At 42.2% G+C, this 14,697-nt stretch overlaps 1 protein-coding gene and 1 non-coding gene across 6 annotated transcripts in view; one reads left to right on the top strand and one right to left on the bottom strand.

The window, feature by feature from the left end:
* The window catches only part of Ocln (occludin), a 50,959-nt gene that overhangs the window by 23,263 nt on the left and 12,999 nt on the right, over window positions 1-14,697 (top strand). For all 5 annotated transcript variants that reach the window (XM_074077342.1, XM_074077343.1, XM_074077339.1 and 2 more), the window contains exon 5: window positions 12,355-12,515. In XM_074077342.1, coding sequence (XP_073933443.1) covers window positions 12,355-12,515 — 161 coding nt within the window. The remainder of the gene's footprint in view (window positions 1-12,354; window positions 12,516-14,697) is intronic.
* On the bottom strand, window positions 8,591-8,692 carry LOC141424452 (U6 spliceosomal RNA). Its single transcript, XR_012449377.1, has one exon. It is a non-coding gene; the product is annotated as a U6 spliceosomal RNA (small nuclear RNA).

Genomic DNA, 14,697 nt, shown 5'->3' with positions numbered 1-14,697 from the left:
GGAGTTTTTCATGTTCTGAATATTAATATTTTGTCTGACATGTTGCTAATGTTTTTTTCCTGGACTACTGTTTTGGTGGCAGCACTGGGGTTTGAAGTTGGGTTCTTAGGCAAGGGATCCCACTTGAGCTCTGCCCTCAGCTCAGTTTGAGCTCTGCCCTCAGCTCAGTTTTTCTTTGTCAGCAGTGCTGTTCTTATCTTTTAAAGCCATTTTATCAAGGAATGATTGACTGAGTTCTCACTTACTATGTTCTCAGATTCCCCCATCTATTTTTTTTATGGCTTCTGTTTTCCTTTGTGGTGTCCCTCAGAAGTCTTTTACCTCCCTTTCAAGGTTTAAATGGCATTGTTCTATAGTTTCCTCAGAAATTTTTGTTTTATTTTCTTAGCCCCCTTGTGAACTAGATGGATGCAGCGGTTGAGGTAAACACATCTCTCAATTCAGAATGCATTTTAACATTTCATTGGTGTGAAGTTCCTCTCTTATATTTATATCTTTTATTTATTTTTTCAATCTAGACCTTTATAACAAAAGAATCTTAAAGAAAAAAAAAAACCTTTTTACTAGCATATGTATGTGTTCAAGGGGGTTTCATGTGACATTTCCATGTATGCTTACCTTGTAGACATACCTTGGTTAGATCCACCTCCATCATTTTCCTTCATCTCCCTTCCCCTTCTTTTTTGAACAATGAAACCTGCTGAAATTGTTTTATTATCATACAAGTATATAACATAGACCACATTCACCCTTCTTCTTTACCCTCTCCTTGTACCCTCCCCCCTCACTGGTTACCCCCCCCAAATAATCTGTTTTGTGTTTTCATCCTTCATTTTTTCAAGTGCACATTAATTGTATACCGGGGTTTCGCGGTGGTATTTCACACATGAATATATTGTACTTTAACCAGATTGACCTCCTTTGTCACTGACCTCCTCTGTCACTGCCTCTGCCCCCATTGCTCAGCAGCTTTCTGAGCGATTTTGTTGCGCTGTCTTCATCACAGATGCGGTGTGCTTGATAGCACTCACTCTTATTTTAAAGCAGCTTTATTGAGGTACAACTTCTACACCATAAGACTCACCCACTATAAATTTACAGTGAAATGATTTTTAGTCAACTTACAGTGTTATGCAGCTATCAACCCAATCTAATTTTTTAAAAAACAAACTTTCATTTTAGAATAGTTTGTTACCTTCAGACAGAGTCTCACTACATTATGTAGCCTGACCTGGAACTCTTGTCTTCCTGCCTCAGCCTCCTGAGTGCTGGGATTATAGGCGTGCACCACCATGCCTGGCTTTAGAATAGTTTCAGATTCAGAAAAAAGTTACAAATACAGTGCAAAGAGTTCCCACGTACCACCACACTCATTTTCCCTCACTGTTAAGATCTTACGTTGTTAAGATTGTTACACAAGTTTGTACACTGAGTTACAATTAATGGACCAAGAGTAATACTGCATTTCATTCAGGTTGAGAAGCTTATTTATTTATTGATTTAGTTTTTGCAGTCAAACCCAGGACTTCATGCCTGGCAGGCAAGTTCAGTACCTACTAAGTAACCCCCAGTCCGGGAAGCTTATCTTTTTACTATGGTATGAAATAATTTCTAACTTAATTTTGTCCCCAGATGGCTGAACATTGATAGTAAAATTCTGTCTCCTGAAATTCTATATTTTTTGGTAAAAGTTGAAATGTTTTATTATTCTTCCTTTATGAACACATTTTGACTAAAACAGTTATATAAAAAGTTATTAAATCATTTTCTTGCAGTAAGTCTATATTTTTAGAGAATGGGAAAATTAATGTTGAATATAATTTTTGTTAATAGAAAACATTTTCATTCACATACATAGTCAATGCAAAGCGTTCTTGTTCCATTTATTTGTTTCATAATGAACCATCCCAGCCAAGAATTACAACACCACACTGTGACATTATGCTATGTATTGTTTACTGTGTCATCCACTTGCTTGTACCTACTCCTAAGTGACCTATTTTGAATTTTGAGTTCATTATATTTTGTTTGTTAAAAAACATTTTTACTAGCTAGGTGCCACTGGCTCACACCTATAATCCTGGCTACTCAGGAGGCAGAGATCAGGAAATTCCAGTTTGAAGCCAGCCTGGGCAAATATTTCCATGAGACCCTATCTCAAAAAAACTCTTCACAAAAAAGGACTGGTGGAATGGCTCAAGTGGTAGAGCGCCTGCCGAGCAAGCGTGAAGCACTGAGTTCAAACCTAAGTCTCCCTACCCACAAAAAAAGTGTGGAAATGGAATCTCCAGTTACGCAGTTTGGGCCTTGTCATTTGTGGTCAGTTCAGAGTGACTTTTAGGGTCCTTGACTTTTGATGAAGATTTTACTTTGTCTCAAGGCAGTTTTATCTGTTCGTTTAAAAAATTACTTTTCTGGAAAGGATGGAATAAAAATTCCATCCACATGCTGGGAAAACAGATGATTTACATGCAGAAGACCGGAACTAGGTCCCTGTCTCTCACCCTGTACAAAAATCAACTTCAAATGGATCAAAGATCTACAAGGAAAAAAAAAAAATGGGGAAAAGTCTAGAAGATACAGGCATAGATAATTATTTCTGAATAGGTCTCTGATTGCCCAGGAAGCAAGAACAAGAATTGACAAGTAGGACTGCCTCAAATTAAAAAGTGTCTGTCCATCAAGTCAAATTTTTTTTTTTTTGGTGGTACTGAGGGGCTCACATTTGCTGTGCAGGTGCTATATTGCTTGAGCCATTCCACCAGCCCAAACTTCTGTACATCAAAAGAAATAGTTACCAGAATCAAGAGACAACCCACAGAATGAGAGAAAATCTTCACCAGCTATTCAACAGATAAGGAATTAATATCCAGTATATACAAAGAACTCAAAAAACTAAATGGTAAAAAGCAAATAATCCAATTAACAAAAGGGGAAAGGAATTGAACAGGTAGTTCTCAGAAAAAGAAATACAAATGGCTGATAAGTAGATGAAGAAACCTTCACCGTCCTTAGCCATAAGGAAATGCAAATCAGAAGTACACTGAGATTCCATCTCACCCCAGTCAGAATGGCAATCAGCAAGAAATTAACACCAAATACTGCTGAAGATGATGGTGGAAACTCGTGCAACCATATGAAAGTATACCACAAATACACATATGAAGACAGCATAATGAAATTCACCAAATATTGTTTGAAAAAGTGGGGAGGAGAAAGGAGGAAATGGAAATAGAATGGAGGGGGTGAACTTGTTCAACATATACCATGTGCATGTATGGAATTATCACAATGAAATCCCCTTGTATTATCAAAGTATTCCAATTAAGAAATAAAATTTAGGCTGGGCACCAGTGGCTCACTTCTGTAAGGATCATGATTCAAGGCCAGCCTGGACAAAGAAGTGAGACTCTTATCTCAAAAATGCCCAACACAAAGAAGGACTGGTGGAGTGGCTCAAGTAGTAGAGCACCTGCCTAGCAAGCATGAGACCCTGAGTTCAAGCCCCTGTACTGCCAAAAAAAAAAGAAAAGAAAAAATTCCATTCACAGATATGCCCATGGTCAGGGCCAGCACATAATGAATTCCTGCCCAATAAATTTTAGTTAGAATAATAATGTTCTCAGTGAAGAGCTTGATAAAGGGAGCTTGGGTGAGAGTATCCAAAACTAAGTAAATACATGTAACATTTGTTGCAGTGTAACTTGCTCATTCTGCTACAAGCTTACAGTAAGAACAAACATTTTCCTCCAGGGCATGGATGTGGCACATTGTCTCCCCCTGCATGCAGATGTGGGATGTGGGGGAACAAATAGGGACACATGCAAATGTGCCTGGGCCAGGCTGCTGGAGCAGAGCAATTTTGGTATCAGCCTTACACATCTGATGAAACTCGGTAACCTTTTTTTCTTTTCAACCAGAACAGACATTCTTTTCTTTTTGGTGGCACTGGAGTTTGAACTCTGGGACTCACACTTGGTAGGCAAGTGCTCTTATTGCTTGAGCCACTCCGCCAGCCCCAGTCCCCCACAAGCCCTTTTTTTTTGTGATTTTTTTTTTTTTGAAATAGGGTCTCCGGAACCATTTGCTGGGGACTGACCTCTGAAACATAATTCTCCTGATCTCTGCCTCCTGAGTAGCTAGGATTACAGGCATGAGCCACTGGCACCTGGACAGTACAGACATTCTTAAATGTCAAAGCAGACCTGTGGGCTATAGACTATTGGTATGCTAGGTTCTCACCCTATGGAAGATCACTTGGTTATCTGTGGCCTCCAATGGAACGGAGTGGGAGTATCCTGATGTTCAAATCCACACAGGTGAAATACAGTGAGCCCTGACTCTTCCACCACATCACTCTGAATGGAGACAGGTGGAGGACAGGCCAGAGTGTTCTGGGAGCCAGTTTAGAGAGTGCTGTCTGATAAGGTTGTGCTAGATAGAGCTGGTGAGTGTCTTTGTGGCTTCCTGAGAGCAGGAATTCCTAGATTTTCAGCACTAAGAGTTAATGTTTCTAAACTCAACAGATACAGTTGTTTGCAGCAGGCAGAATTGGGCCCTACATCAGTATCAGAATCCTCTGGAGGGCTAGTTAAAACAAACAGCTTGCTGGGCCCCATCCCAGGCCTCAGTGGGGTCTGGGCAGGTGATATCACTGATCTGTAGAGCATACTTTGAGAACCTCTGTTTGCTAGAGTGTAGCCACAGCTGTCACACTGTAAGCGCAGTTAGCATTTGAGTTAATGTGAACGGAAAGGCCTTTGTATATATATATATATCAAGTCATGCTTTGTTCACTGAACTGGAGTAGACTGAAGGGCGTTTAGAAGCGCTGCTGATACCTAGCTCAGGCCATTGCATGGGACACCTGTAGAGGAAGTGCAGCCCAAGGGCCACCTGTATTAAGGTACAGTCTTCTGTACCTTGACTAGAAGCCAAGATGATTGGTAAGGTTCACTCAGTGAACTGTTCACCTGCTCCCAAACCTCTCGTAGCCACTGGCTTTCAGAATTCATCTTTGTAGGTATATAGTACTGTTTCTGTGGGCAACATGCATCTGGGAAGGGGGCAGTGTGTTTGCAAAATCCGGAGCAACCTAAGTTAATCAGACTTCCTCAAACTTGGTCTATGACCTCTTCATTTGTGGGATTATTACCTATGGAACATTTGCTTTCAAATGAGAACTTTCCTCTGCTTTCCAGAAGCAATTTTGAGCTTTTGTTGGGACTCAGTGTCTGCATCTGCAGGTGTAAAAATACCAGAAAACAGGTAAAACAAGTTGTACCACTTGGTTGGGAACTTGTAATACAAGGATAGTGGCCAATGAAGGTGGGATGGGCAGGTTGTAAAACTGGAGATGGTACTTTGAGATTAGCCAGAATCCACTTTACTCACTAGGAAGGAAAAGCCCTTCTCAGGAGAGTAGTCCCATCTCTGACCTAAACAAGGGCATCTGGTGGCTGTTTTGTGTCAAAAGCTGCTCTTACAAAGTTAGACAAATAGGGCTGTCACGTCATAGGGAGGGGCTTATTGCAGTGAGAATATTCCTTTATTATGGAGAATAGTTGAAATTCTGAGACACCATGGATCCCTTAGGCCGTGTTTGAATTCTGATGTGACAGCTTGTTATGTCAGTAGTGGGGCTCACATTCCCCACCTCCCTCTTTTCCCCCTCTACATGACTTTGAACAAGTTAACATAACCTTAGTGGCTCAGCTTTCTCATCAGAAAACACTGATAATCCTGTCTCACCTGAGTTGTTCACAGCAGAGCTGTCCTCTTTGTTTTCCTGTTGGCCTCTCACAGGAATTTAGGATGTTTTCATTAACACTGAGGAGGAGGGTTAGATGTCTATTAAGATTTCGTTCACACATGACAGAATCAGAACCCTTCTAATTAATCTAATTAAATGTTGAATAAAACTCGTCGAATCCTAATTACCTCTTGTGTAGGTTGTTTGAAATTGTTTATTGCATATTTAGAAACAGTTTTTTGTTTAGAATATGAGTCTTAGTAAATCTTCCCTGTGTAGCCTCCTAACTTAAGAGAATTCCTCAAACATTGTGTGAGTGGTGGTTCTTTTTGAATTTAATCTCAAGAGTGAGTCTGAGGTGCTCTTTGTTTAGCTTGGTGTATCCCACCTCCTGTGGCCTCACTTCTCTGTCTTTCTGCTGCCTTTATAAAGTCTAAATGTGGAGTGGGGACACTGGGGCAAGAGCTCCTGGAGCAGATCCCAGCAAAGAGGAGGCAGCTAGACTCTGCTGTGTGGATTTCCATTTGCCTGTAGACCTTCCTGGCTTGAGTCTCTTCCACATTTAAGGCACTGGTACAGAGACATCAGTCTGAGGCTCCCCTCTGCTTCAGAGTGGCTAATCCAGCTTTGGCTTTGAGAAAGACTGACTCTCAGAGTAGCTCAAGTGGTATAGAGTGTCTGCTTAGCAAGAGTGAGGCCCTGAGTTCAAACCCCAGTATCACCAAAAAAAAAAAAAAAGGCTCTCAACCTTTTCTTTCTCCTCAGTGCTTATTTTGACAATTCTTAATTTATGTTTTCACTTTTTCTACTGCCTCTAATTTCTTAGAACTATTTTAGTTAATTAAGGGTAAACTGTTTACCATTTGCAGTTTAAAATAAAGCCTGGGGATATAACTCAGAGATAGGGTGCTTGCTTAGCACTGGGGCATTGGTGACATTCAAAGACCCTGGGTTTGATACCCAGTGAAATTTAGCTACACCATTGAGTTTTGTTGACTGACTGGTGATCCTGAAACTGGAATTTTGGATCCCAGGCACAAATTCTTGGGCTGCCACATGTCAATCTGGCCACTCCCAGTCTCTGTCTACAAGTAGACAGTAATGATGAAGGGCTGAGAAAGGAGATTTATTACACAGCCTGGGGCAGAGTAAGCACTCCACCATCTTTAGGGTACATGAGCTTTAAGTTTAAATAGATAAAGAATTAGAGCAGGGGACAAAGGGTATGCATAATTACAGGTGTGTTCCATTAGTTGTGGGGCCTGGCTGACCATTATCTTAGTCCTTGTTCTTCCAGGGAAGTTGTTATTGTCATCATCATTTGAGGGGAGCAGTGTGGTTCCCAAGACTCCTGCTCCAGGGTACAGCTTCATCATTATAGGTAATTGTCCTCATTTGGAGGGGTGGTCTGTCCTACAAGGCTGCACTCTTCCTTAGGGGAAGTTTTGGTCCTTTGTCATAATGACGTTTTCGGTCATTCCTGTCCTTTCTTGATACCAAGGTAGCTGTAGGAGAGAATGACTCAGAGCAAAGGACAATATGGAGTACAAAAGAAGACCAGTACTTTTCAGCAAAAGCAGTTTAAGCACCTCTTACAGTCCTATCTGTAACTGTGAAACTCAGAAATGCCTTATCTCCTAATAGGAAACACAAGTTGGGGACTGTTTGCATAAATTACTACTAGTACCTTGTCACCCAGTATTAGCTTTCTCTACTTCCTGTTACTGAAGTCCTGGTCCAGAGGCCTGTCTTTGGGTGGGGGGCGGCAAACAGACCAGATGCAGCCCAATTAGAGAGTCCAATTACAGAAGCAAGTTGAGGTGAAGCAAGAAAGGAATTTATGCATTCAGTGTGGCCATACTGGGAAGGAGCAGGTGGATCAGTATCCTCAGCCCTGCCTTAGGGTAGACACAAGAGTTTTAAGATTATACAGAGGAAGGACGAAAGGAGGGGGTGGGGTGTGGACAAGAAGTACGCATAATCAAGCAGTCTTGGTCAAATTGTGATCTGGTTGGTCATTATCTCAGGTCTGGCTCTTTGAGGTCCTGCTGGCTCTGGGGGAGTCTTGATTACTTGAGGCAGGCAGTTCCGTTGTGGAGGGGCAGCCTTGCTTCCTCTCGTAGGGTAGAGGCCTGCAGGGCTTGCTGTTTCTGGAATTTGAGATGAGCTGGGAAGAGAACTGGCTGGAGGATCAAAGTGGAGACGGTGTGGATAGTAATTGGGTCCCTTCAGGGGGAGCAAAGGATGACTTCAAAGGAGCCCCTCCCTGTTGCACTACGGTCCTTCAGAAGTAACAGTACTAGGTTTATGTTCACTTTGCTTTGGTATCATGAAGTAGGTTAGAAAAAAAGAAGTCATAGTTCAGCTTTTTGAGGTGGGGGAAAATGAAACATTAAAAAGAGGGAAAATTACTTCCTCCTTGTTTTACAAATACATTTTGCCCCTAGACTCTTAAGCTACTTTTGAGAACAAAGGCAATTTATTCATCTTTGAGTCTGGCATCATAGCTGGGTGGAACTTTTTTTTGGCATTATTAGAGTTTGAGCTCCAGTGCTTGCTAGTTAGTGAGCCACATATCTCCACCCCACCTTGCTTTAGGTGATTTTTCAGATAGGGTCTTAGGCTTTTTGCCTAGGCTGGCCTTGGACTGCCATCCCCCTACCTATGCTTCCCACATTGCTGGAATTGCAGGTATGAGCTGGCATGTCCAGCTTGTGTGTGGAACCACTAACTTTTTGCCCAGCTGGCCTTCGACCTACATTCTCCCAATCTCCACCTCCCTAGTCGCTGAGATTACAGGTGTTTGGCATTGCTCCTGGCCTTGGGTGGGGACTTTTAAAAAATATGAACCATTTCATGAGTTTGAATGTTATCTTTGTGCAACAGCCATGCTAATCTGTGTAGCATTTCAATTTTAGTATAGGTATGGCTGAAGCAATCACTGCCTTTGAGTTTTTAATGTATGTGTATTAAAAAGGTTAACGTATGAAAGATCTGTGCTAGAGCCAGGTGCAGTGAATTGCCCTATAATACCACTACTCAGAAGATTGAAGCAAGCCAGCCCTGGCAAATAGTTCTCGGATCCTATCTCGAAAATATCCAACACAGAACAGGGATGGTAGAGTGACTCAAGTGGTAGAGTGCCTGCCTAGCAAGTGTGAGGCCCTGAGTTCAAACCCTACTACCACATTAAAAAAGAAAAGAAAAAAGATTGAGACAGAATGATTGTAAATTAGAGACAATCCTGGGCTACATAGTGAGATTCTGTTTCAAAAACAAAAATCTGTGCTGGAGGATAAAGCTGGTGGTGAGTGACATAAAGGTCAGCTGTGAGCCTGGGTGGTAGCCTACACCTGTAATCTTGGCACTCAAGAGGTGGAGTTTGAAGCCAGCATGGCTTACATGGTATGAGGCCTTGTCTCAAAACAAAACAACAAAAAAGTTATTTGGTAAGATGCTTGGATAGACACAACATAGAAACAGAGCAGAATTCAATGAGTAGAATTTCTATAGCCAACACTGGGCTCCTGATTTGTGCCAGGCTCTGGGCTGGGTTTTAGAGGCTCAGAGAAAAGAGTAGGAGACTGCCTACTTTTCCATTTTTACTTGGCCTAGATCCTTGGGAAAGTTGTTATTGCCCAGAACCACAGCTTCCCCATTTCTGAGAAAGGAGTAATACCTTCCTGTCAGGTTGTACCTAGTAAATGATCTGTCACCTCAGTATTGTAAGCAGTCCATTGTATCCTAAAGCTGGGGAAAGTGACTGTGCCATCACTGTAAGAAGTTGCTTGGCAATGCAGAAGTGCTCTCTGGGAGATTTGTGGGTACAGGTGTGGGAAAGTAGGACAGGTTGGTGCCTCATTCTGCAGAGACTCTAGGAGGTAGAAGGTTTCCAGGAGGTAGCAAGTCCTTGAGGCAAGACTTGAAGCCAAGGGAAGGGTCAGGTGGCAAGGAAAGGGGGACGGGCATTCCAGACTTTCAGAAGTCTCTAAAAGGACGCCAGCGCTTTGCTAAAGCTGCAGAGGGAGGGGCAGAGAGACCTGCAGTTGAGTAAAATGGGCTTTGAAGAGAACGAAGTCTTTTTTCATTCAGATGAAGTCTCCAGAGTAAGAATAGGATTTTGGCTTGGCAGAGCATTTGCCTGTGGAGCTCAGTGTTGTGTTCTGTTGTACGGAATTCAGTGGATTCACCACCCCCTCCTACCCCATCCCCTTGTGGCGGGCTCTAAGTACACTCCCTGGAGTGTGGATCAATTAGTGATCAATTCCACTGACAGGGAAATGATCCCATTCCTTTCTGACTCTGAATATGAAACAATCAAGAATACCGCTGTGTACTCTGAGGGTGGGTAAATATCTTCCTACATCATGTTCAAGTGACTGGAGAGACTGGTCCTGTCCTAATGATAGGAAGAATGGAAAACCTAAGATGTAGGGTGTGTGTGTGGCAGAGAAATACATCATAGTGATGCTGATTCTACTAACTGCAAAGGTTTGTATAACAAATTAATTCAATTGTAAGTCTGCTGTAACCTGCAAATTCTTTTTTTTTTTTTAAGTCCTTGATTGGATGATTGGATCCAATGGCTTTAATTCAGCATTCAGGACTTTTTACTGTCTTCAAAAGGCATTGTGGTAAAAGAGATACCTCATTATGTCTCTGTCTGTTTCTCTGTCCCTCTCTCTCTCTCTCTCTCTCTCTCTCTCTTTTCTTTTAGGTAGGACTGGGGTGAACTTATGACTTTGGACTTGCAAAATAGGTGCTCTTCTACTTGAGCCACACCTCTTTTTTTCTTTCTTTTTAAGAGAGAAGTTCTCACTATGTAGTTTAGACTGGCCTTGGACTCAGTGTTGCCATAGTCTGCTGAGTGCTGGGATTGCAGGCCTGAGCTACAATATCCAGTTTATCATGTCCTTTAGTCATCAACTTTACAAGCCAGCAGAGTGGCAGGATAGAACACCTGCCTAGCAAGTGTGAGGCCCTGAGTTCGAAACCCCAATACCACACATACAAATAAAAAAAACCTGATCCCATAAAAAATAAAATATTTTGAAGTGGGTCGTTTCCCCCATTATATGCAGATGAGGAGATTGAAGCAATACAGAACTCATAGTTGGCAGATCTGGTGTGAACCCAAGCAACCTGATGTCATTGTAATCACCAAGCTAAAGTGGTCCCACTCCTGCTAATTTTGAAAAGTTGCTCTTCTTTTGGTGGTACTGGAGTTTGAATTCAGGGCCTCACACTTGCTAGGCAGGTGCTTTACCACTTGAGCCACTCTGCCAGCCCTTTTTTTTTGTGATGGGTTTTTTGAGATAGGGTCTCCCTGAAGTATTTGCCCAGGGCTGACTTCAAATCTCAATCCTCCTGAGCTAGGCTTGGAGGCAGAAATTATAGCATTATAGCAGAAATCAGTTTGAGTTCCTTAATTTCTTTGTGTTTTTTTGTGTTTTGTTTGTTTGGCAGGACTGGGGTTTGAACTCAGGGCTTCACGCTTGCAGAACAGGCACTCTACCACTTGAGCCACACCTCCAGTCCATTTTGCTTTGGTTATTTTGGACATAGGGTCTTGCAAACTATTTGCCTGGATTGGCTCAAACCATGATCCTCCCAAATAGCTAGGATTATAGGTGTGAGCCATTGGCACCTGACTTTTCTGTGAGTTTTAACATTCAATATTTAGGGATGAATGGATTAGGAAGAATCAAAATCCTTTGCCCGAAATTTACCCTAGATCAGTGATTGTCCAAGTGTTGCATCAGCATTACCTGAGAGCTTATTAGAAATAAACATTCTCACCCAGCCAAGATATGATGAGCCTGGTCTTCCTAATTTGAGGAGGGGGGGATCAAGTGGGACAATTACCACAGATCATTATGCCACATAATTACATCAGGGTGAGAATCAGGTAGGATTTTGTTTCCTACTTGGTAGGACATTCTGGTCTTATTAAACTAGCTGTCACATTGTTTATATGCTTATGAATGTATTGATTTGACTGTTACCACTAATAATAAAAAAAAGCAATCATTGTTGAGTGTGGTGGTATATGTCTGTAATCCCAGGTACTAGAGAGGTAAAGGTAGGAGGATCTCAGTCTGAGTCTAGCCTGGAAAAACTCACAAGATCCTATCTGAAACCGGATGCCAGTGGCTCACGACTATAATCCTGGCTACTCGGGAGGCAGAGATCAGGAGGATGGTGGTTTGAAGCCAGTCCCAAGCAAATAGTTTGTGAGACGGTATCTCGAAAATACCCAACACAAAAAGGGCTGGAGTGACTCAAGTGGTAGAGTGCCTGCCTAGTTAATATGAGGCCCTGAGTTCAAACCCCAGTACTGCCAAGAAAAAAAAATTTTTTTATCTGACAAACTAAAAAAGCAAAAGGACTTGGAGGTATGACTCAACTGGTAGAGTGCTGGCAAGCAGGATTGAGGCCCTCAGCTCAATCCCCACTACCAAAAAAAAAAAATCATTATAAGTTGATAGTATTTAATGATCCAAATAAATGAGATATTTTACATACTGTAATTTTTTCCATTTCGTCTCCCCTTTAAGTCACAGGGTAAATAATAATTGTGTCTCTTGGGCCTATTTTTCTAGGTTAAAAATGTGTCTGCAGGCACACAAGACATGCCTCCACCCCTGTCTGCCCCATCTGACTATGTGGACAGAGTTGACAGTTCAATGGCTTACTCCTCCAATGGCAAAGTGAATGGTCGCAAACAGTCGTATCCAGAATCTTCCTACAAATCAACACCACCGTACGTAGCTTAGCATCTCCCTTGGTTTGGCAGAATGAGTGTAAAAATGAGTATTTGCCTGTGTTTAAAATCAGTTGTGTCTGTGCTGGTCTCATATACACATACACACACACACACACTACTTTGCTTCCATTTTCTGCATGGGGAACAGGGAATGTTACTCTTTGTCCCCCTCCAATTTCTCCATACTTTTTATCTTGTTATACTAAGACAAAGACTTGGATTGGGGGGGGGTAGGGGGGTGGGTCCTCTTCCCCTTCTAAAATAACAATGTGTCATTTCACTTACCATTGAGTTGAAAGGCCAGATTCTTTTCACTCCAGGAATGTCATTCTGTGTGCTGCTCTGTCTTTCCGATTTTTAGTTTTGAAGTTTAGGTGAAGGTGAAAGGAAGTTACTGAGCAGAGGTAAGTGTGGTTCTCAGTCTCTCCTTTTGCCTGTAATTATTATATCTCACGAATAGGAGAAGACTGCATGTTGATTAACCCTATCCACATCCATCCCTGTTAAACTATAAAGCTTCATTTCAATTCCAGAATTCAGAATTTTGTTGCTGTAACAAGACACCCAGCCAGGCTAACTTCATAAAGAAAAGAGGTTTATTTAGCTCCCAGTTTTAGAAGCTCCAGGCCATCAGCTCCTGACATCAGCTGGGCCCTGGGATGACTTCATGATGGATGGCATCCAAGTGGCAAGGAGCTCAAGTGGAGGGAGAGATTACATCTCAGAACTGGGCGCCAACAAGCAGGGGTTGGGCTTACTTTTAAAAACTCTTCCTAAAGTACCTTAGTCCCCTTCAGTGGTCTAAAGGCCTCCTACTAGGTTTTGTTTCTTTTTTTTTTTTTTTTTTTTAGTGGTACTGAGTTTGGACTCGGGTTCACACTTGCTAGGCAGGCGCTCTACCACTTAAGCCATTCCATCAGCCCTAAGTCCTACCTCTTAAAACACCTCTACGACACCACCCATATCGCCACACTAAGGACCCAGCCCTCAACATATGTGTCCTTGGGGAATACACTCCAACCATATCCAAACCATAGCATCTGTGTCTCTTCTACAGCAATGTGGCTAGGTCCACATTGCTGGGGGATGGGAAATCTCCACCAGCACGTGCTATTTGTCCTTCACTTCCCACCTACCCCCATCCCAAAGTACTCACTATTTTGATGTTTATCACCATCTATTACTTTAGCCTGCCATTGGACTTGATATAAAATTGAATCATGTCAATTACTTTCATATCTGTTTCTTTTGTTTATCATAATGTCTTACACTTTACAATTTGAAGGCAGTTTTCTAATTAGAATTAATCCTGTATCAAGGATGCCAGAATTTAGCTGGCCACTCTATCCTTGCTAAGTGAATTGGGAAGAACCAGGTTAAGCACACTCCCTTATTGTCTTGTCCATACCTAGGGTGAATTAACCTTTGTAAATTAAGCAAGTTGAATGTTGCTGCCCTGCAGAGCACCTGCAAGGCCAAATGGGACTATTATTTGGTACCCGTAGGCTGGTATGATGATCTGTTAAGACCTGTAGGCAAGCTATAGGAATTACAGAAATCACTTTAAACTAGCTTAAGCAAAAAGAGGAATTCACTGGTTTGCATAAGGCCCAAAGGTGCAAGTAGCTTCAGGCATGGCATGATCCAGGGGACTGAGAAGACATCAGGGCTCTCAAATGCTACTACCTCTCATCTGTTAGTAAATTGATTTTATTATCTGGGTGGCAGTTCCCTGAGTTGCATCCATCTCCTAGCCCAAGGTTGAGAAAATCAAATTTCCCTTCCCCAAGCTTCTGTATCAAGAAGACTGTCATTGCGCCTCTGGGTCCTTGTCATCCCTGAGGCCAGGAAGAAGTTCTCTGATTGTCCAGGATTAGATATGCCCTCCAGTAATTGAGCAGTTCTAAAACACCATGTACCTAATGAACATCACCCTGACAGTTGTGCCACTGATGTTGGTCACATCGTTTATCTGCCTTCACTGATACTGTGTCATCAGAAAAAGAGGATCCTTGTGCATCTATTTTCAGTTCAGTAATCATCTTAACCATTTGTCATTTGTACAAGACTCTGGGCCAAGTGCTCCTGGGAACACCAAGTTCACGTTCTCAGAGTTTGCAAAGCAAAGGTAGGAGAACGTCCACAACAACTTCACTGAAAGTCCAGCCATGACAGAGCG

Source organism: Castor canadensis, chromosome 6 (genome assembly GCF_047511655.1).
Source record: "Castor canadensis chromosome 6, mCasCan1.hap1v2, whole genome shotgun sequence".
Taxonomy (NCBI): Eukaryota; Metazoa; Chordata; class Mammalia; order Rodentia; family Castoridae; genus Castor; species Castor canadensis.
Note: the sequence above shows the minus strand (reverse complement) of the source record. Positions and strands in the feature narration are given on the sequence as shown.